Source organism: Gracilinanus agilis, chromosome 2 (assembly GCF_016433145.1).
Source record: "Gracilinanus agilis isolate LMUSP501 chromosome 2, AgileGrace, whole genome shotgun sequence".
Lineage (NCBI taxonomy): Eukaryota > Metazoa > Chordata > Mammalia > Didelphimorphia > Didelphidae > Gracilinanus > Gracilinanus agilis.
In genome coordinates, this window is record NC_058131.1 from 366,464,703 (window position 1) to 366,488,828 (window position 24,126).

General features: G+C 33.1%; 1 protein-coding gene across 1 annotated transcript in view; it reads right to left on the bottom strand.

Moving 5' to 3' along the window:
* RANBP17 (RAN binding protein 17) overlaps window positions 1-24,126 on the bottom strand; it is a 344,793-nt gene that overhangs the window by 294,097 nt on the left and 26,570 nt on the right. Inside the window, exons 4-9 of the mRNA XM_044664454.1 lie at window positions 13,149-13,315; window positions 10,097-10,162; window positions 6,861-6,965; window positions 4,617-4,782; window positions 3,884-3,957; window positions 799-918 (exon numbers count right to left, since the gene is read on the bottom strand). Coding sequence (XP_044520389.1) covers window positions 799-918; window positions 3,884-3,957; window positions 4,617-4,782; window positions 6,861-6,965; window positions 10,097-10,162; window positions 13,149-13,315 — 698 coding nt within the window. The remainder of the gene's footprint in view (window positions 1-798; window positions 919-3,883; window positions 3,958-4,616; window positions 4,783-6,860; window positions 6,966-10,096; window positions 10,163-13,148; window positions 13,316-24,126) is intronic.

Genomic DNA, 24,126 nt, shown 5'->3' on the forward strand with positions numbered 1-24,126 from the left:
GATGCTAAAGGAAGTTGAGAAACTTAACATAAGATTATACAATTAGGATATGCAGGAGTGCGGATGAAAACAGAGCTTTTTCTATTCTAAGTTTAGTGGTCTACCAATGTAGAGAAGTTGTCCCTTCTGAAGCAATCTTTATTACCAGTTAATTTGGATTTCTAATAATAATTGACAATTATGCTCCACATTAAAGTTTGCAAACCTCCTTACACATATTATCTCATTTGAGTCTCATAACAACCCTACTATAATTATTACCTCATTTTACATATGAAAAAACTAAGGCTCAGTAAATAGGTGACTTTCCCATATTCACAAAGTTACTGTATGTCAAAGGCAAGATATAATCCCAATTTTTCCTAACTCCAAATCCAATTTGCTCTACATTAGGGACTAAAAATATATTTGCCCTGATTTTTATTAAAATTCATTTTTAGCAATGGCAGTACAGACCTCTGGGATTCTGTTCTTTCTCTTTCACTTTCCTTTAGATTCCCTTGACAATGGAATAAAGTGCAATAACTGTGACTTCCTAGGGTCTTTTAAAATGTCAAGTGGCAGGGGGTAGGGTATAGTGGGGATTTTTTTCCCTCTTGAGATCTTCCTTGAAATGAACAAGACCCCAGTCAAATCACACCTCTTAGTTCCCTGGGCAATTCTAAGTTGTAAGTGAGTTTCTAATTCTCTTAGGGGCAGAACAACTTGTTGGGTGGTTCTCTATACCAGTAAAATAATAGGCAGAGATGGATAATTTTAAAAAAATCTATTATCAAGAAAAAATAATTGCATAAATACCTGAGGATTTTCGAGTATCCTTTTTACTCCTTTAATTAAGTTACCAAGGTACTGGGCACGTTCTGAACCACTAAATAAAGATCTCCTTGTAGAAGCAAACTGAACTAAACAAGAAAGTGCCTATAAAAGGAGACAAGATTATCTTGAATCATTAAAAAAATAATACAACTATAGTCACATATCATGATGTTTATTCCCCATTATATTATACAGAATACTATTTCATTCTTTTTATTATTAAACCTTCTACATAAGGCATATTATAGTTCACTTATTGGTTTTCAGTGCTTTGTATTTGATCGCACATAAGCATCACAAAAAATGGATATACTAAGAATTGAATAATTCTGAATATATTTCAACTATTTCACTGTTCACTTATAACCAAATCATGAAATATAATTTGAAAGTACTAAACAGAAACAAAAACTGCAATGTCATACCTAAAGCCAGAGAGGGCTGGGGAGAAATCCTGATTAGTTTCATTAAAAAAAAAAAAAAAGACTGAGAAGCCTATATGAAATAATAGACAGACACATGAACCAGAAACTGACTTTATTTTAGGCTAAAGATCTGAAACATCTCTGAATTTCTTCTCATTATATGTCTTTGTGATACAATTAGTTCTTCTGCCATAATTTCAAATCTCTTTCAGGAAATTTTTGAAGTAATAGGTGAAGAAGTAAATTTAGGATATTAAATCCCATAATCAGTCAAAAAAGAACATGATCATCAAAATGATTAACACTGCAAAAAATACTCTGTGAATACCAGAAGTAGGGTTGAAAGGATTTAGCAAAAGGACTACTTGTCGTGAATTACTAACTCTTATTTATTCATTTATTATTTATTGGTCTGCCCTAGCTCTTCATGAGTTCTCTGAACTTTAGTCTCATGGTTAAAACACTAAAGCAAAGAATACCTACCAAGTTCAGAAATGCTGAGAGGATTAATCTTTCAAAGTGAGCATTAAGATCATGGGAGATAGGTAGTTGTGTTATTATTAAACCTTCTACACATGAGGCATATTATTGTTCACTTGCTGGTTTGCAATGTTCTCTTATAAGCATCACAAAGAAATAGATATAATAAGCACTGAATAATTCTGAATATATTCCAACTATTTCACTGTTAATTATTCACATAAGTATTCATTTAAAGGAAATAAATAATAATGCTTTTATTTCTAGGAAGAACTGAAATGATATCTATTCCTAAAATACTAAAGAGATGAATTAATTTAAGATTAGAAAAAGACAGAAAGAAAATTAGATACCTATTCTGAAAGGAGAGCAATTTTCCACATACCAAATGATTCTACAACCACCTATCTATCTGTAGATCTGTCCATTTGTTTTTATTCTTTTTTTAAAGCCCTAATATCTTTTTATATATATATCCTTCTATATTAATTTTATTTGTTACAGGGCTAGGCAATGGGGGTTAAGTGACTTGCCCAGGGTCACACAGCTAGGAAGTGTCTGAAGCCAGATTTGAACCTAGGACCTCCTGTCTCTAGGCTTGGCTCTCAAGTCCATTTGTTTTTAATTAGTATTTCTAACTACTATACAACAAGAACTCAAAGTCCAAAAGTCTCGTTCATTCATTTTAATTATTTATGAGTGCTAACTATGGATCTTTAAAATCTCTGCTGTGAAAAAAAATGCAATTTCCACAACTGTTGTATTTGTTAAATATCTACAAGTTAATAAATGGTGGCTGTATAAAAAATTTTAAAGTGGAGAACAGTCTCCCTCTAGTAGCACCTGTCTCTTCCATGTCCCTGATCCCTAAATGAGCCAATTATTTCTATCTCTAGCTGGGGGATTGGTTCTTGCCTTCCTAAGGAGAAGTAGAGGGTTAGTACAATATTACTATTTTCTTGCTCGGGAGTTACCTGATCAGCTTGCCAGGATTTCCACTATATTCTTTCCAAATCTTTTTATCTGGGTTCTTAACCCCTGGTTTCTAACTATACTTCAGAGATAGTGTCTGGCTTTGATCTTTGTGAGTTGGCTCTCACCTTCGCTATTCTCACTCTGGATTATTTCTAATCCCTGTACTCCTATTCCAAAGGTTTACAAAGCTGTAACTAACTCTAAAGCACATTAGTAATTGAATATCTTTGAATTTTTACAAATATAAACATTTTAATTTGACACATTTTTCATTTCACCGAGGGAAACTTTGGTCTTCTTATCACTAACTGGGGCATAATATGTTATTTTGATAAATAACTAGCCTTGACAACAACAGTATATAAATAAAGAACAATTAATGAAACTGTCCACTGTTCCAGTTTTAATCTCTAAGGTTCTTTAAAGTTCTAGCATTATTTTATTCTCAAAATGATAACGAAATACACTATGATCATGTGCACAGTCTCAATCTTACAACATATTTCTCAAGATGAAGAGAACTACAGTTAAATAATTGTATATATGTGTATTATTAATATGTATAAATATATCTTAATATTTAGTTTTTTATGTACATAACAATAGCTTCTGTATATTTCTTTCTTTAGTATATGCTCTAAGCTCAAATCAATATAAGGCATATTTTTTCAGAAATTCTCTATGAGACATTGTCCAGTGCGAGAACTTCTTAATTACTCATTATAAATGATCAAATAACAATATGAGATAAAGTAGATGGTCAGAACAAATTTTAAAAAGCAGCACTTGCTCTAGAAATCAGTTATATGATCAATTAAAAATGCCTCAGTAGAGGGGGCAGCTGGGTAGCTCAGTGGATTGAGAGCCAGGCCTAGAGACAGGAGGTCCTAGGTTCAAATCTGGCCTCAGACACTTCCCAGCTGTGTGACCCTGGGCAAGTCACTTGACCCCCATTGCCTACCCTTACCACTCTTTCACCTATAAGTCAATACACAGAAGTTAAGGGTTTAAAATAAAAAAAAAAAAAAATTAAAAAAAAATGCCTCAGTAGATTAAGAGCTAATTGTAAGTAGGATGCCTAAATAAGGGAGGAGGAATAATCAAGTATACATAGATAGAACTTTTTATTTTCAACATAGATATTATCCTTTAATTTTAAATACATTAAATAACTAAATTTTACTTACTAATTGAGATAGTAAAGGTGGAAGAGCATGATACAAATCGAAGAAAAGATCCAAAGTTTCTGACTCCAGGAAAACTGGAAAAAAAAAATTCTTACCTTATTACTTTCAATTCAAGTACTTGTCTTTCAAGAAGCTTAAATTACTAAATATTACCACAGAAATAACCGTGGCACAGTGTTGGTATAAGAAAAGTGCTTAAACATGTTTTTCATTCATTCAGTTGAAAACCTAGCAAAGAGAGACACTTCTACAGGTAGACAATTTCTAGTTCATGGTCTAGGTCTTTTGGGGGAAAATTGGAAAAAAAATTTTAATAGAGATAGAAAATTAACTAGATAGAGTAGTTTTTCTTTAATTTAATGGGTTTTCTAGTTAATTTTATTAGGAAACTCCTCAGTATTTCTACAATATCAAATACTAGGAGCTGAAGCACTTTGAATTTTCCAAAACAGTTTTTTGTTTTATTTTATTTTTAATTAAAATGCCTAGATCACAATGTGGACAGGATTAAAAAAATTTTTTTTTCAAAGTTTAAATAAGGCAGTGGATTAGGTATGATCTTGTTCTGTTCTGTTAGGGGTACTCATGTAGTATTGTGATGGTGGAAAAGATCTCACTCAATCTTTCTATGGATGTGCCAAGAGTTACAGTTAAAAAGTCACTGTTTTGTTTGTTTGTTTGTTTGTTTGAGCCCTTAATGTTCACCATCCCCACAGCTAGAACTCATTCTTACTTGATCTCCAAGTTGTTGGAATCTGTACTGTGCAAAGATCATCTGCAGATTCATCTGCTGAACTGCCAATGAAGTCAAAATTAAGACAGTTGAGGACAAGTTTCAAGACCTGCATTACCAGATTTTGTTGAACTTGATCCTGAAGATTTAAGGGTTTTGCCAACACCTAAAAAAATTTCCAAAATTACTGATTGTCTTGCTTAAAGTGGATAAGTATTTTCTGCAAATTAACAGCATTTTATATTCCTTAAACTAAAACTATTCTTTAATTTCAAGTTAAATTAATGAAAATGGTTTCTAAGGATTACACATTGCTATATTTCCCCCTAAAAGACAGCTTTTTAATTATAGCAGCTATAATGGGGGAGACTCCAAATGTTAAAATCACTATTCTTGAACTTCTACTATAACATCCTAGATTTTTTTTTTGGCTCTTTGAGAGTGAGATCTTTCATGTTTCATCTCAAACTGAAAGTAACTTCAGTTCTGGAATACTAGAACCAGTACCCTTGAAGCTTATAAAAAAAAGGTAGCTTTGGGACAAATAAAAGTAAGTACTACTTTACACAGCAGGTTGCAAATTTATGAACTCATTACCTTTAAGAGTATGGGCTAAAAATATAAGTTCAAAAAGAGTTCATTTAATTTAATGTATGATGGAATCATAAAAAGAAAAAATAAAGGAATCCATGCTTTGTGAGGTTCTTAATAGGCATAGGGATAGGTGAGGAGGGTCCTAATAGTTTTTCATTGAGCTAGTTGGATTGTTATTCCCACCACTCCTGCCAATAGAGATGGAGAATGAGTGGCAGAGTCTATAGTTCATTAATCTAGCCTTTGAGGTTTAAGGCTAAGCAACTCTGACATGCCAACTCCATGTTGCAGTTACAAAGAGGTGTTCTTTTCTACTCTTCTATAGCCCTTGACTAGGATAGAATAGAACAAGATGACTATTCTCCCTCTTTCTTTCAGGGGGTGATCACCAAGTTCTTTGGGCCCTGTTATGTATTTCAGGCCTGAAGTTGAAATCATGTGGCCACTACACTGTCTTCCTATTCTTTTCCCTTCAAATAGGACTGTAAATTACTCGAAGGGGAACACTTTGAATTTGGCTTTTGTGACCCCCTAATATGTGGTAGAGTGCTTTACACATGAAAGTTAATGTAATTAAATTGATCCTTTAAAGGAATCCAGGCTAGTTTGAAGAGGGAAGGGAGAGCAAAAATCTTTAACCTTTGGAAGCAACTGTGGATAAAAACCATGCTCTCTCACAAAATGTACTCTGATACCACTTTCAGAGATAAGAATACTGGGCTAGAGAATTAGCTCTTTTATAGTTCTTATACTAGGCTAGCATGGTATTGATATGGGTTAACAATGTTTAAAACAAATGAATCACTTCTAAGCATACTAACAATTAACACAAGACTCTGAATATCATAGGGCAATGTGATTATGAATTATATTAGTGAAATTTGCACAGTATTGGCCCTGTTAAGGTAAAAACAATATACCATTATATAGCACAAAAATTGAATGAACTCCACCTATTCTAGAATCCAGGTGATAGACACAGTGGATAGAATTTCGGGCTGGAGTCAGGAAGATTTAAGTTTTAAGCCCAGCCTCTGATACTTATTAGTTATGTGACCCCCAGCAAGTCATTTAACCTCAAGCTGCCTCACTTTCCTCACTTGCAAAATGGAGATACTAATAACATCTATCTCCCAGGATTGTTTTGAGAGTAAAATGAGGTAATATTTGTAAAGTATTTTGCAAATCTTAAAGTGCTATATAAATGTTATTATTATTAAATGAATCTTAGTTTGCAATTATTATGAGAATCCTTGATACCATTTCATTATTTCTTAGCACTCTCAAAACATGACTAGGGAAATCTGAAAAAAGTGAAACCTAACTAAACTCTATGGTAATTGCTATAACAAAAAAGGTTGATGTAAAAGAAAGTTGCAAATTAAATAAATTATATATGGATTTGATTTTATCTATGTTCCTATGCCATGGACTATAGATAAGATGCAAATTATCAGTAATTTTACAGAAATTAAATTTCTTACAGTAAAATTACAGAAATCTTAGAAATAAAAGCAATATCATTTTGCTAACATAGTAATGTTCTAACACAGAAGGCTAGAAATGCAAGATTGGAGTTTACATGGGAATTGCAAATATCCAAAATATGCCAACTATATACTTTCTGCAGAAAATTATTCAATGTCTTACTTCTTTTAGGAGTGAGCATGCCAACACTAAAATGTCCTTGAGAGATGTGTCCCTGAATGAGGTAGCTATTTTCCGGTGTTTTGCTGAAGGTCTAGAATAGTCAACCTGAAGAGACCAATAAAAATAAAACTATTTAAAGAAACAAAAAATTAAAATATGAGTTTCTAGTTATAAAAATGATAATATCAAAATTAAATACAGAGGCTGGCAAGTTCAAACCATCTAGCAATAATTTTTGATATTTATGAAAAAATTTGGCATAGAATACAAGAAAACATACAAGAAAAAATGAACTATGAATCATGATTTCTGTTGTACAAGTTCTGAAAATGGTGATATATTAAGTCAAGTCTATTCATTGCAAAATCCTCCTCTCATTTAAAAAAATAAAAGAAATCTCCAAATTTCTGAAATTGTCTGAAGTAAAGTGCAAGAGAATTTTTGGGAGTAAAACTACTTATTGACTAATAGAATTATGTTATCATTGGCATATTAATAAATAATGTAGTTAAGATTCCACAACTTCAATAGCACATCATTTTCATTGCTTAGAACCGTCTTTAAACAGTTTAAACATTCTTTAAGCTGAATATGTCTGCATTCTATCCAAAATGGGCAAAAGTTCATTACAGTGGAAGAATGTCATGAAAACAATTCACCAAAGATATAAAGCAGAAAGACAAGAAATGAAAGTTCACTAAAGGAAGGGAAGCTTCCAGTGTATGCTTATATCACTTTTGCACTAACTATACTCGAAAGGAACTATTCCATCTGCCTAATGCATGGGAAAAAGAAAAGGTGAATTTGTGGAAAATCTATGGTGGGTTTGTCCTAAGAGCTGAAAGATAAGCTTTTGTTAATTTTAAAAAATATATTTCTACAATAGAAATCCTTTGCATTTGGTTTGGAAAAAAGAATGCCTAAAGTGAATAAACCAAAGTGGTATGACAGGTTAAAAACAACTGAAGTACTTTTATTCTCTCAAGGACAAAATAAGCATAGTGGGTCTGATTATAAAAGAAGTCAATACAAAGGGAAGGAGAAAAGTGAAATCTGAGTAATTTATTAGGTATATTTGTAGTTCTGTACAAACTAAGGAAAAAAGGGTGATTCTGAATCTAGAAATTTGAAGCAGGGACATAAAGTTCAATGTTTTTAATGCACAGTACTGAGAATCAGGAGGCCCAATATCTAGTTCAGGTTCTTTTGGGAAAGTCTCATACATTTTCTAGGACTAATTCATCTTTTCATCTATAAAATGAGAGGGTAGATGTAAAAATAACAATAATAGTAATACTATTTATATAGTGCCTGCACTGTGCCATGCATTGTATTAAATGCCTTAAAAATATCACATTTGATCCTTATAATAACAACCCTTCAAAGTAAGTGCTAATATTCTTCTTTTTTTTTCAGAAGAGGAAACTGAGGTAAAAAAAAATTATATAACTTGCCTTTGCTTGCATAGCTAGAAAATGTCTGAAGACAAATTTGAACTCAGGTCTTCCTGACTCTGAAGCTCTATCCACTGAGCTACCTATCTGTTCCAATAAATAAATGACTTCTAAGATCCTTCCCAGTTTTACAGTATAGAGTGATGGACCTAGCAGATGCTCAATGAATGCTAGTTGATAAAAATGATGCTCTAAATTTAGTACATGCAGAAAATGCTTAAAGTTACATTATTGAACTTGTAAAGCTGATTCACATACTCTGCCCAATGCATCAATTTTTGAAAGATGATGGCTTATTCACACAAACTGCTTATTAACAGTTCATTTCCTATAAATTGCTTTATTTGGAGAGTAAAATACATAGCAAAATATGGTAAAAGATTACGTTGCTGAATGATAGCTACACAGAAATCTGAATATCCAGCTTGAGGTTTCTATCACTGTGAGAGGAAACATGATAGAGTAGAAGCAACATTATAAGAGCCAGAAAGCCTATGTTCAAGACTCTTGTCTACTAGTCTATGACTCTAAGTAAGTCATTAACCTTCCTAGACCTATTTATTTCCTAATCAAAAAAGAGAAAAATATTTTTACTATATCCATTATAAACTGGTTGTTTAGAGTGCTTTGAAATGGACTAAATTATTGAAGTATTATCATCATCATCAACAATAAAAAACATCGGTTACTAAACTCTATTACCTGCCATATGTTTTGGAAAACTATCTGATCTTGCTATGCTTGATAAAGGAGTAGGAAGCAGAAACAAGAAAGCAAGTCTTTTAAAAGACTCATAAAAATAGTGTGGCAGCTGTGTGGCCTTGGGCAAGATGGCTAGACAAGCATCAGCTTTTAGGAGATCAATTTCCCCACTTTGAAAACAATGTCATTTTCAGAAAAGAACTCTTTGTTTTAAAACTAGAATGATTACTACCAGTTTTAACATGTCTTTCTATAACTGTGGAATGTTTTTCTAATTTCTAGATCAGTATAAGTTAAAAAATATATATATATGTATGTAGCAAAGTAACTGGGATGTGGTTCTAGGCACACAGGCTATGTACTTCACTACAAAGAGGCTTCTGGGCCATAGAAATGGCCCCAGGCAACATCCTATTTAGGAGCCCAATCATTCCTATGTCACACATTGCTACATTCCCTTTTGTTACAAGATTATTTTCTGTGAAACCTGACTCTTGCTTTTGTTCATGGTATAACCAATGCAAGAGCAGAAGTGAGCCGGAGCAGGTGACTGTATGCTCAGCTGCTGTGCGAAGCTCTGCATCTAAAAATCCCCACTGCAGGGTGGACAACCCTGCCCATAAGTGGCACTGTTCCAAGTGGCCTGTGCTTTGATCAACCCTGCTGGGTGAGCATTGTTGAGAATCAATTCACCAAACCTCTTTCCCTTTTATTTATAAAAGAATAAGCAACATGGTGGTTTGCTTCTCTTGAGCATTTAATTTTCTTCTTATGGTTACTGTATTACTATATACAAGGAAGATAAAAGGATGCCCATGGGGCACTGACCATGTCTAATTCTATGTTCTGGATAGTACCACATACTGTGGTTGGTGTTTTCAGTAATACTGAAACTGTTCCAATCTCTAATTGCATCACTCATTAAATAAACAAAAGAATGTGATGTGAATACTCTGTAGTTTTCTGTTCACTAAAAATATCTCAGCAAAGAAGGATAGAGAATATTAGTCACAAATAAAATCAATAAACAAATATAATTGTTAGAATAACCTTACATTTCCCTTAAAAGGAAAAGCTTACCAGATTCATTTCTTGAGTCAATTCAGAAAGGATTACCACCCCTATTACATAATGGTCCATGGTACCCTTGAAAAAAAAAATCACAGATCTCAGTATGGGTAGAGATGAAAAGCTAATTCACAAATGTTAAAACCAGACAGATGAAAGTTATACTTGGCATTATACAACACTCCTAGAAAAATAGGTTATGGTCACAAAATAAGAAGTTTTCTCTTTTAGATTTTACCAGAGCCAATACCAGATAATTAAGGTCTATGCTCCCCTGAGTTCTAGTCCTGTCTCCACCCATATCTGGCTGATGGTGTTGCTGCTATCCTGAACCTTATGTAAGATTATATGATCTCTAAAGCTTTTTTCAGAACTCACAGTTTATGATTCTATTTTGGCAGTATCTGGATTCATAAGGAAAAGCTTTCATAAATAAATGCATAATGATAATCTGCATAAACTTAGGTACTCTGGAACCATACCAAACTGAACTTTAAAATAAATCAGAAGTGAATTTAATGTTTTACACAAGATTGTGAACAAGTAAGAAAAAAAGTTCCTTTTAGCTATATAAATATGTTTGGAGGCTCTTAAGATAGCTATTCCCAATAAATAATTAATAAATAGTTTGGTAAGTGAATTTAAGTTCCTGGATCTAATTCTGAATTTGATCACTTAAGGTTCTTTATTATTACCAGTTCATATACATTTATTCACAATATATCTATAATCAAGGCATCTAAATTTCCATATGCACTAGAGTAACGACAGAGCTATCAAAAAGTATAGAGTTTTAACTGCTTCTATAACATTTTTAATTTAATCAGCTTTCAATTTAACCATGACAACTTCCCCCAAATCAAAATTCTAATTTTAAAATGCATATCATTAACACAAGCTACCCACAGCAAATTCATTTTAAAAGCATGTATATATAATAAATGTAAAATGCAATTATAGCATAAGCATGAAAATTACTGCTAACACTGATGATATAATTTTCAATGATTCATTTTAATAAAAGATATATTGATAGGCTTTACTGGTCATTCTGCATTAATAATATGAAATACCTTTGGGCAAAAAAACAATGCATAGAGCTTCTTGGGATTTTTGTAGCTTAAAATTAAACCTCAAATAATTCTTCAGAAAAGTCTCACAGAAGCAGTAATATCTACTATAGGGAGTCAAAGAATAAAGCACAACTTTAACTGAATCCAGTCCTCTAATTTATACTTCCCAGAACAATGCTATGATAATGTTGACAGGATCAGGTTTTGGTTGAAGAGAAGGCTCTTGAGGAAGTTCTCCTGGCTATCATAACTATTGAAAGCTATCAGAACACATGCACCAGAGACTTCTCTTGCCTAAAGAGTTTCCTTTCAGAAAAATTGTGTGATTGGCAATTTAGTCAACATGCGCACATCTCAGCTGCTGAAAAATGACCTGGGCAAATGAGCCTTAGTTTCCTTATGTGTAAAATAAGGGAGGGGATAAGATGATCTCTACAGTACCTTTCAGTTCTGAGTCTATGATTTTCTGAAATGTTAGCAACCGGCAACACCTTTTTTACACTCTCTTTGAAAAAGGAGAAATACCTTTGTTTTTTTTAAAAGGAGAATGACTTCAGTGGTTGTCAGGGACCACCAGGGACCACCGGGTTGGGGAACACAAGGGGTAAGAATGCAGATGGACTCAGGAAAGCTGATGGCAAACAAGTGGTACCAATGGCAGATTTATTGAGGGAGGTGATGATATTTATAGGAATCTGGGTTTCTACCCAAACATATCCATCTGCATGGTTACAGGCAATATTTTCATAGTAACAGATAGCCAATCACAGAGAGTCCTGAGGAGAACAATGCATCCTGTCAAGGTATTGATCTATGGGGTAAATTTGCAGATGACTGGAGGATTCAGGGGTATCCATAAAATACATGAAAACATTCTCAGTATGAAGTGTCTCTTCTGCTAGAGTTTCCAGGGATGTAGTATACAAGACTGTCCTAGGTTCATTCCTAGGTTAACTAGGCTTATTCAATGTACTATGATTCCTTTACTTAGGGGTCCAATAATTTAGGGGCTCTATCAAATGGTTGCTTTTGTACATATGGGAATAGCTTTCTGGGGCTTTGTGTAATTTGAGATAAACAGTGTTAATGAGAACCTTTTCAGTTAGTCAATTTGTAAGTGCCAAAGCTCATCCTTCTCTAATAAAAGTGTAATAAAACTTCTTGTGGTGTCATAGGATTCACCCCGGTGAATGTTAAACAAAATAAAGGCTAGAGTTCACAAGGGTTAGAGAATTGGAAGATCATGTGGTATTAATCATATTTTTAAAATGAGGAAACCTGGGTCCAGAAAAGCATCAGGATAATTGCTCAAGATCATACAGGTTTGATAAAAAAAAGAATTTGAACTCTGGTTTCCTGACTCAAATAAAACATTCTTTACATTGTATAGTTATTACTACGGTGTATCAGATTACCAACAATTGGGCTTAAGGGTATATAAAAATGGGAAGTAGTATGTCCTATTTAAAAGAAAAAAACTTTTCAAGGTTGTTTGTCTTTTTAAAGGTATCAATGCAGTATAGTGGAAAGAATACTGGCTATGGAATAAGAGGAGCTATGTTCAAAATTTGCCTTTCATAACATCTGTATGATTTTTAGCAAGTTACTTAACTTCTCTAAGCCTCAGATTTCTGATCTGTAAAAGTATCAGACTAGATGGCTTCTGAGAACCCTTCTAGCTCTAACTCTTGGCTTTTATGACTTTATCATCTGTTACCTCAGAACATGCATGCATATTAGTAAGATATTATCAACTATATTTCACAAATAAGTATTTTAAGTTATATTGAACATTAAAACTATTAGTTCTCAATAAACTTTTCTGGTTTGTAAAATTTTAAACCAACATTTATAACTACAAAACAAAACACCATACAATTATTAACCTAGTAGTATCAATAGCACATAACACCATGTTACCTTAGTTGACAACACTGAATAAAAAGAAAAACCATTTACTTCACAAACAAATACAGGGAATGAGTTCTTACCTGCAGAAACTTTTTTACATCAGCAATAATGTCTCTGAAAACAAACTGCTCTTTCCGAACCTCAAACCATCCCAGCTTGGTAATTTTAGCAATGACTTGAACAAGACCTTGAATGACAAAAGGAGCCAATTTTGGTCGGGATGCTATGTAGTTCAGAATGTAATTACCTGTAAAGAAAATATTCTTCATCATTATGAGATTTTTTTCAGCATATATTCATTTCAGAAATCATGCTACTATCAAAACTGAATACCTTAAGACAAATTTCCCAATGAAAATTGCTGTATTTTTCTCTTTCAGGCTTTGTATTTCCAACCATCTTTTATTTTGATGGATAGACATAATGAAAAGCAATGTAATTTTAAAAAATATAGTGTAAAATATTTTTATTTACTGGCTAGATTTTTATTTGATACCCTAAAATTATTTTACCTAGTGCTTGGGGTTTAAAATTGCTAACTGAGACTTCTGGGTTAAGATGGATACAGAGTAGTTGCAGAACTTTTACCCTCCCCACCACTGACCTGTATGATACCTCAAAAGAATAAAAATGCCAAGTTCAGATGAGAGAAGGGACTCCACAATAGGGCGCAGCATCTAAGGTACCTGGGATTTGGGCATTTCCATGCTATAAGGGGGTAAATTAGCTCCCACAAATCTGTGAGTTGATCAAACCCTCCCCCACCACATCTACAGGGCAGGATTCATGGCCAGTGCCCTAGAATTAAGCAGTGGGGAACAACCTCTAAGTTCTTGGCAGCAGATCAAGAGCACCCTTGAGAGCAGCTAGACATGAAACTCCAGGACGCTGAAGAGTGTGTACCTTGGGTGTGGAGAGGGGAGTGGGGCTAGGGCAGCATACAGCAAAAACCAGGCAGACTCAAAAAGTAGCCTCAGGCAAAAAACTGCTCTGTAGCTCCATACACAGAGAGCCTGATCTCATCACTCAGACTTCTGAGGGAAGCAAGAAACAGCAGAGTAATGGCTAACAAGGCTCAAGAAAAACGAACCAACAAAAGAAGAAAAACCCACTAACTCTAGATAATTTTTACATAGAAAAAATCCAGACTACAGAACAGACAGAAGAGGACAACCATGTAAACACATCCAAATCCTCCCAAAAAAATGAAAATTGGTCACAAGCTCTTGAAAAGTTCCAATCTGACATCATGAGAAAGGTGGAAGGGATTTGGTAAGACAAGTGGGAAATAATTCAAAAAGAAAATATCAGTCTAAAAGGCAGAATTTTGCAATTGGAAATTGAGGTTCAGAAATCAAATGAAATGATAAGCAAATTGAAGACCAGAAATGACCAGCTGGAAGCCACAAAGAGCAGAAAGACCAGAAGGAAAAAGAAAACCAAAAGATTATAGTCCAAAACCAGTCTTTAAAGGCTAGAATTGGGCAAGTAGAAGCCAATGATCTCACAAGACAGCAAGAATTAATAAAGGAAAGTCAAAAGACTGACAAAATAAAATGAAACATGAAATATCTCAATGAGAAGATGACAGATCAAGAAAACAGGTCTAGAAGAGACAACTTGAGAATGATTGGTCTTCTGGAAAAATCAGAGACAAATAGAAACCTAGATATCATACTACAAAAAATTATCCAAGAAAACTGCCCCAATGTCCTTGAAAAAGAGGGCAAAATAGACATTGAAAGAGCCCATAGAACACCCTCTACACTAAATCCTCAGAAGACAACCCCCAGGAACGTAGTAGCCAAATTCAAAAGCTTCCAAGTTAAGGAAAAAATATAACAAGAAGCCAGAAAGAGACAATTCAGATATCAAGGAACACCAATCAGGATTACACAAAATCTGGCAACCTCCACACTACAGACTGCAAGGCTTGGAACATGATATTCAGAAAGACAAGAGAACTGGGTCTACAACCAAGGATCACCTACCCATCAAAACTGACTATATACTTCCAGGGGAAAGTATGGGCATTCAACAAGATAGAAGATTTCCAAGTATTTGTAAGGAAAAGACCAGGACTAAATGGAAAGCTTGATATCCAACCACAAAAAAAAAAAATGAGAGAGAGAAACATGAAAAGGTAAATAAGAGAGGGGAAAGAAAAAAAATTTTAAGGTTCTTCTTTAAGATCAAATTACTTATATTCCTATATGAAAAATGTTATTTGTAACTCTCAAAAATTGTATTCACTACTATAGTAATTAGAAGAACTATACCTAGGGAAAGGTTGGTGTACTAAGTGGTCTATGATACACAAAAAAAAGAAAAAAGAAAGAAAAGGGGTGAGGGAATAGAAGATGGCACCAAGAGAAACTTAAAGGAATAAGAAAAATAGGATAATCTATACCATACAAATAGGCATATGGGAAGGGGAGGGGAAGAATACTATTATAAAAAGGAGAGGGAGAGAGTATTAATAGGTAATACTTAAACCTTACTCTCAGAGGAATCAATTCTGAGGGGAAAGAGCAGCTAGATACACTGGGGTAACAAATTCTAGATCCACTGGATCTTACACTACAGGGAAAAGCAGAAGGGAAAAACCAAGGAGGGGAGTAAGGCAGGGAGTACATAAAGGGAGGGAAAGAGAAGGGAGAGGGAATCTAATTGGCCCTAAAAAAAATAACACGAGGGGAACAAAAAGGGAGGGGGCAGAAAGGGAAGAAAAATAAGGGTGGGAATTTGGGGAATTGATTAAAATCAAACCAATGGTTTAAAAGGAAATAGCGAAAGAAGAAAAGACAGAATTAGTAGAGGACTTCAAAATGTTGGAGAATACACAGAACACAATCATAACTCTGAATGTGAATGGGATGAACTCTCCCATAAAATGGAAGCAAAGAGCAAAGTGGATTAGAAACCAAAAGCCTACCATATGTTGTCTGCAAAATCTATTGGGTTTCAACTGAGAAAAAGAAGGCAGGATTTGCAATCATGATATCTGACAAAACCAAAGTAGAAATAGCTCTGGTTAAAAGACATAGGGAAAGTAATCACATCCTGATAAAAGGGAGTATAGACAATGAAGAAATATCAGTACTCCACATGTATGCACCAAATGGTATAGCATCCAGATTTCTAAAGGAGAAACTGGCAGAGCTCAAGGAGGAAATAGATAGTAAAACAATACTAGTAGGAGACCTGAAACTTCCCCTATCAGATCTAGATAAATCAAACCAAAAAGTAAATAAGAAAGAGGCAAGAGAGGTGAATGAAATCCTAGAAAAAATAGTTAATAGATATGTGAAAAAATAAAATAGGGACAAAAAGGAATACACTTTCTTTTCAGCAGCACATGGTACATTCTCAAAGATTGACCATGCACTAGGATGTAGAAATATGGCAAACAAATGCAAACAAGCAGAAATAATCAATGCAACCTTTTCAGATCCTAATGCAATAAAAATAATAATTAGTAAGGGCATATGGAAAGGCAAATCAAAAACTAATTGGAAATTGAATAATATGATTCTCCAAAATCAGATAAAGAAAAAAATCATATAAACAATCAATAATTTCATTGAAGAGAATGACAATGATGAGACATCCAACCAAAACCTGTGGGATACAGCCAAAGCAATACTTAGGGGGAAATTTATATCCTTGAGTGCATATATTACCAGATTAGGGAGAGCAGAGGTCAGCAAACTGGGCATGCAAATAAAAAACTAGAAAGCTAACAAATTAAAAATCCTCAGATGAAAACTAAATTAGAGATTATAAAAATTAAAGAGAAATTAATAAAATTGAAAGTAAAAGAACTATTGAATTAATAAATAAGACCAGAATCTGGTACTTTGAAAAAACAAATAAAATTGATAAAGTACTGATCAATCTAATAAAAAAAAGGAAAGGAGAAAACCAAATTGTATCAAAGATGAAAAGGGAGATCTCACCTCTAATGAAGAAGAAATTAAGGCAATCATTAAAAACTATTTCGCCCAACTATATGGCAATAAATATAACAATTTAGGAGACATGGATGAATATTTACAAAAATATAAATTGCCTAGATTAACAGCAGAAGAAATATAATACTTAAATAATCCATATCAGAAAAAGAAATTGAATAAACCATCAAAGAACTCCCTAAGAAAAAATCCCCAGGACCAGATGGATTCACAAGGGAATTCTATCAAACATTCAAAGGACAACTAATCCCAATACTATACTAACTATTTGACATGATAAGCAAAGAAGGAGTTCTACCAAACTCCTTTTATGATACAAATATGGTACTGATCCCAAAGACAGATAGATCAAAAACAGAGAAAGAAAACTATAGACCAATCTCCTTAATGAACAAAGATGCAAAAATCTTAAATAGAACACTAGCAAAAAGACTCCAGCAAGTAATAATGAGGGTTATTCATTATGATCAGGTGGGATTTATGCCAGGAATGCAAAGTTCAACATTAGGAAAACCATCCACATAATTGACCATATCAACAAACTAATGAACAAAAATCACATGATTATCTTAGTAGATGCTGAAAAAGCCTTTGACAAAATACAACACCCACTCCTACTGAACACTAGAAAGTATAGGAATAGAAAGTCCTTTCCTAAAAATAATAAACAGTACATACCTAAAACCATCAACAAGCATCATATGCAATGGAGATAAATTAGAAGCATTCCCAATAAGATCAGGAGTGAAACAAGGATGCCCATTATCACCTCTATTATTTAACACTGTACTAGAAACATTAGCAAATTCAATTAGAGAAGAAAAAGAAATTGAAGTTATTAAAATAGGCAATGAGGAGACCAAGCTATCACTATTTGCAGATGATATGATGGTGTATTTCAAAGAATCAACTAAAAAACCAGTGGAAATAATCAATAACTTTATTAAAGTTGCAGGATACAAAATAAATGCACAAAAATCATCAGTATTTATATATATTTCCAACACAAAGAGAAATGCCATTAAAATCACCCTAGACAATATAAAATACTTAGGAATCTATCTACCAAAACAAACACAGGAATTATACGAACACAACTACAAAAAACTTTCCAAACAATTAAAACTAGATCTAAACAATTGGAAAAACACTGATTGCTCATGGGTAGCACGAGCTAACATAATAAAAATGACCATTCTACCCAAATTAATTTACCTATTTAGTGCCATACCTATCAAACTACTAAAAAACTTTCTTACTGAATTAGAAAAACTATAGCAAAGCTCATTTGGAAGAACAAAAGATTAAGAATATCAAGGGAAATAATGAAAAAAATATAAAGGAAGGTAGCCTAGCAGTACCAGATCTTAAACTGTACTATAAAGCAGTGGTCATCAAAACGATATGGTTCTGGCTAAGAGACAGAAGGGAGGATCAGTTGTATAGACTTGGGGTAAGTGATGAAAGCAAGACAGTGTATGATAACCCCAAAGAGCCCAGCTTTTGGGACAAAAATCCACTATTTGACAAAAACTGCTGGGAAAATTGGAAAACAATATGGGAGAGATTAGGATTAGATCAACATCTCACACCCTACATTCAGATAAATTCAGAATGGGTGAATGACTTGAATATAAAGAAGGAAACTATAAGTAAATTATGTGAACATAACTTATAAGTAAATTAGGTGAACATAAAATAGTATACTTGTCAGATCTTTGGGAAAGGAAAGATTTTAAAACCAAGCAAGAATTAGAAAAAATTACAAAATGTAAAATAAACAATTTTGATTAAATTAAAAAGGTTTTGTACAAACAAATCCAATGCAACCAAAATTAGGTTAGTCAGATAAGGAAATTTCAGAATTCTTTTAATATAATAAAAATTATTCATTTTACATGTAGTGATGTTCTCTAAATCTTGTTTGGTCATAAATTCTTCCCTTTCTATAGATCTGAAAGGTAAATTATTCTATGTTTCTCTAACCTCCTTATATCACCCTTTATGTCTAAATCATATCCCCATTTTGATCTTATATTGGCATAAGGTATGAGATAGTGGTCTATACATAGTTTCTGCCATACCGTTTTCCAGTTTTTATAGTGAGTTTTTATCCCAAAAGCTGGGATCTTTGGATTTGTCAAATGCTAGATTGCTATGGTCACTTATCCCTGTAGACTGGGCATACAGTCTATTCCATTAATTCAATATTCTATTTCTTAGCCAGTAACAAACTGTTTTGATGATTTTTACTTTATAGTACAATTTGAGATCTGGTACTGCTAGGCCACCTTCTTTTACTTTTTTTTTCATTAATTCCCTCGATATTCTTGATCTTTTGTTCTTCTAAATGAATCTTATTTTTTCTCTATTAAAAAAACTCTACAAAATAATTTTAGTAGTTTTATCTAAATAAGTAAATTAATTTAAGTAAACTTGTCATTTTTATTATGTTAGCTAGACCTGTCCCTGAGTAATTAATACTTTTCCAATTGTTTAGATCTGACTTTATTTGTATGAAAAGAGTTTTGTGATTGTATTCATGTAATTACTGTGCTTATCTTGGAAGGTATAGATTTCCAGATATTTTATACTGTCCAGTTATTTTCAATGGAATTTCTCTATCTCTTGCTGCTGAACTTTGTTGGTAATATATAGAAATACTAATGACTTATGTGGATTTATTTTATATCCTGCAACTTTACTAACATTATTTAAACTAGTTTTTTAGTTGATTCTCTAAGTATACCATCTTTGCAAAGAATGATAGTTTAGTTTCTTCACTGCCTACTTTAGTTCATTCAATTTTGTTTCTTCTCTTATTGCTAAAGTTATCATTTCTAGTACACTATTAAATAATAATGGTAATAATATGTATCCTTACTTGACTTCTGATCTGACTGGGTAGGCTTCTAACTTATTCCTTTTGCAGATGATACTTGCTGATAGTTGTACAAAGATACAATTTATCATTTTAAGGAAAGGCTTATCTAAGTTTTCTTGTGTTTTTTAATAGGAATGAGTGTTATATTTTGGCAAATGCTTTTTCTGCATCTATTGATACAATAATTTCTGGCTTGGTTATTGATGTGTTCAACGTCACTGATAGTTTTCCTAATAATTAAACCAGTCTTGCATTCCTAGTATAAATTCCACCTGGTCAAAGTGAATGATACTCGTGCTACATTGCTGCAGTCTCCTTTTAAAATTTTTGCACCTATATTCATTAAGGATATTGGCCTAAATTTTTCTTTCTCTGCTTTTGCTCTTCCCAGCCTTCTGAAGTGTAAGAATTAAATTTTAATCATTTGACTAAAATATATGAAAATTAAAAATAATGAGGTAGTCGCTAATTCAAAGTATTATTGCTTCAAAGTTGAAATGACTTTAATAGCTTTTATTTACAAAAGAGGTGGAAAGAGTGAAAGCAGAGAAGTACAAAAGGGTAGAGAAGACATTAGCTTATCTAACTAAATATTGTTCTGGTCATCGACTCAGCCAGGACTTGTTGACCTTCAACAGGTATTAAACTCTCTCCAGAAGACAGGGAGGGAAAGCCAGCTATCCACTCACTCAAGTTTCCTCCAAGAGGCAGGTCAAGATGATGACTCGAGCTGAAGGTGATTCCTGAAGTCGACTTTCTTCCTTGAGCTGACCTTCTTCTTGAAGCTGACTTCCTTCTTGTAGTCCAACTCCTTCTTGAAGCTGACTTCCTTCTTGGAGTCAATTTCCCAAAATTCAAGGCCTTTTATATTGGCTTCTTGTCCCTTCCACTTTTCATAAGGGCCAATCACAGCTTCCAAATTGCCTAATATTGACCAGGGGGCAGTGTTTGTGGGAACCACTTCTCACCTTCTGGAGAGGTGAATACTCATCAAAAGAGTTCACAGTTTCCTGGCTGATTGAGGTGTGAATTTTCATTTCCTGGCTGACTGAGTTGAAAACGTGGAAAGCACCTTGTGCTAAGTAGGGTGTTCAAGCTTTTGTTGATTCAATTCAAAAGTAAATAAAGGAAAGTTAATCCTGTCTTCATAATCTGGTGAAGTACTAAGTAGGGTTACTTAAGTTATAGTTTACCAAGGTATTAACTCGAAATAAACAAAAGGAATAAAGGATTCCTTTTCACAAGTATAAACTCAAAGAGAACAAAGAATTCCCTTTCACAGAATCAACAGGTGTTTGTCATAAAAAAGAATATGGTAGGATTCCTTCTTTGCCTATTTTCCCCAATACTTAATATAGTAATGGAATTAATTTTTCTTTCAATGTTTGATAAAATTCACTTGTGAATCCATCTGGCCCTAGGGATTTTTTCTTTGGGAGTTCATTGATGGCTTGTTCAATTTCTTTTTCAGAGATAGGACTATTTAAGTATTCTATTTCTTCTTTCGTTAATTTGGGCAATTTGTATTTTTTGTAAATATTCATTCATTTCACTTAGATTGTCAGATTTATTGGCATATAATTGGGCAAAATAGCTCCTAATGATTGTTTTAATTTCTTCTTCATTGGTAAATTCACCTTTTTCATTTTTGATACTGGTAATTTGGTATTCTTGTTTTCTTTTTTAATCAAATTAACCAATGGTCTATTTTATTTAGGTTTTTTTACACTCAACTCCACTTTTTTCCACTCCAACACAATCTTATTTATTAGTTCAATGTTTTCCTAATTTCAGTTTTATTAATTTTTCCTTTGATTTTTAGGATTTGCAATTTAGTCTTTAATGAAGGACTTTTCATTTGTTCTTTTTCTAGTTTTTTTAAATTTGCACACCCAGTCTACTGATCTGATTTTTCTCTACTTTATTGATATAAGCATTTATTGATATAAATTTTCCCCTAAGTACTGTTTTGGCTACATCCCATAAATTTTGATATCTTGTCTCTTCGTTGTCATTCTCCTTAATAAAATTGTTTCTATAAAATTTGTTCTTTGACTCACTCTTTTTTTTTTTTTTTAGAATTAGGCTATTTAGTTTCCAATTAATTTTTAATTTGTCTTTCCATGGACTCTTACTGACTATAATTTTTATTGCATTATGATAAAAAAAAGGAAGCATTTCTTATTTCTGTTTTTCTGTATTTGTCTGTGAAGTTTTTGTGCTCTAATATATGGTCAGTTTTCATGTAGGTGCCATATACTGCTGAAAAGAAGATTAATTCTTTTCTATTCTCATTCAATTTTCCCCAGAGATCTATTAAATCTAACTTTTCTAAAATTTCATTCACTTCCTTTACTTCTTTCTTGTTTATTTTATTTTTTATTTATCAAGTTTTGAGAGGGGAAATTTGAGATCCCTCCATTAATACAGTTTTACTATTTCCTCCTAAAGCTCATTTAATTCTCCTTTAAAAATGTGGAGGCTATACCACTTGGTGCATACATGTTTAATATTGATATTATTCATTTATCTATTGTAACTTTTATCATGTAATTTTCTTCTGTATCTCTTTTATCAGATCTATTTTTGCTTTAGCTTTGTCTGAGATCATGATTGCTATTCCCTTTTTTACTTCAATTGAAGCACAATAAATTCTGTTCCAGTCCCTTACCTTTACTTTGTGTTCGTCTCCCTGCCTCAAATGTGTTTGCTGTAAACACTGTATCAGAGAATTCTGGTTTTTAATCTACTCTGCTATCCGTTTCTGTTTTATAGGTATTTATCCCATTCACATTCAGGGTTATGATTACCAACTGTATATTCCCCAACATTTTATTTTCCCCTTTTGATCCTGCTTTATACTTTCACTCTTTCCCTCCTCACAAGTGTTTTGCTTTAATCACTACCATCTCCCACTTCTCCTTTCTTATTTCCTCCTTCCCCTTGTCTTATTTCCATCCTACTACCCTATAGGGTAAGATAGGAGTCTATACCCAAATGAGTATGTTGTATTTCCTCTCTGAGCCAATTCCAATGAGAGTAAGGCTTAAGCATTGCCTGTTACCACCTTCATCTTCCCCTCCACTGTGACAATTTTTTTACATCTCTTTAGGTGAGATAATTTACCTTTTTCTATCTCTCCTTTTCCTTTTCTCTCAGTTCAAGACTCTTTTTCACTCTTTGATATTTTTTTTGCATATCATGTCATTTTAGTCAATTTATTCCTGCACTCTCTATCTATATATACTCATTCTAATTGCTCTAACAAAGATAAAAAATTTAAGTTATAAATATCATCTTTCCATGTAGGAATATAAAAGGTTTGACCTTCCTGAATCCTTTATGTTTTCTCCATATTGTTTGTATTTTTATGCTTTTCTTCAGCCTTGTATTCAGACATCAAATTTTCTGTTTAGGTCTGGTCTTTTCATAAGAAATGCTTGGAAATCTTCCACTTTACTAAATGACTATTTCCCCCCTAAAAGAATATACTTAGTTTGGCTGGTGTAAAAATTAAAATTGGTTTGAATTCTCTCTTAACACTGGGTAGTGATTCTTAGTTGTAAATCTAGTTCCTTGCCTTCTGGAATATCATATTTTAAGCCTTCTGATCCTTTAATGTAGAAGCTTTCAAGTTTGTGTAATCCTGACTGTGGCTCATGATATTTGAATTGTTTCTTTCTGGCTCCTTACAGTATTTTCTCCTTGACCTGGGAGCTCTTAAATTTGGTTATAATATTCTTGGGAATTGCCATTTAGGGATTTCAGGAGGTGATCAATGGATTCTTTCAATTTCTTTTTTACCCTCTTCTTAAAGAATATCAGTTTTCTTTGATAATTTCATATAATACATCTAGGCTTTTTTATTTTTATCATGACTTTCAGGTCATCAAAATCTAATTTTTAAGAAATTATTTTCTTTTGTGAACTCTTAAACCTCCTTTTCCATTTGGCCAACTTTCTAATGAACTCTTTTACTGGATTTTTGAGCCTCTTTTTTCCACTTGGACAATTCTGCTTTTAAAGTTGTTATTTTCTTCTTGCATCACTTTCATTTCTTTTCCCCATTTTCCCTCTGCTTCTTTTATTTGATTTTTGAAGTCTTTTTTGAGTTCTTCTAGATCCTGAAACCAATTCCCATTTTTCTCTGAAGTTTTGTGTGTAGCTACTTTGATCTCACACCCCCCTTCTTCTGAATCT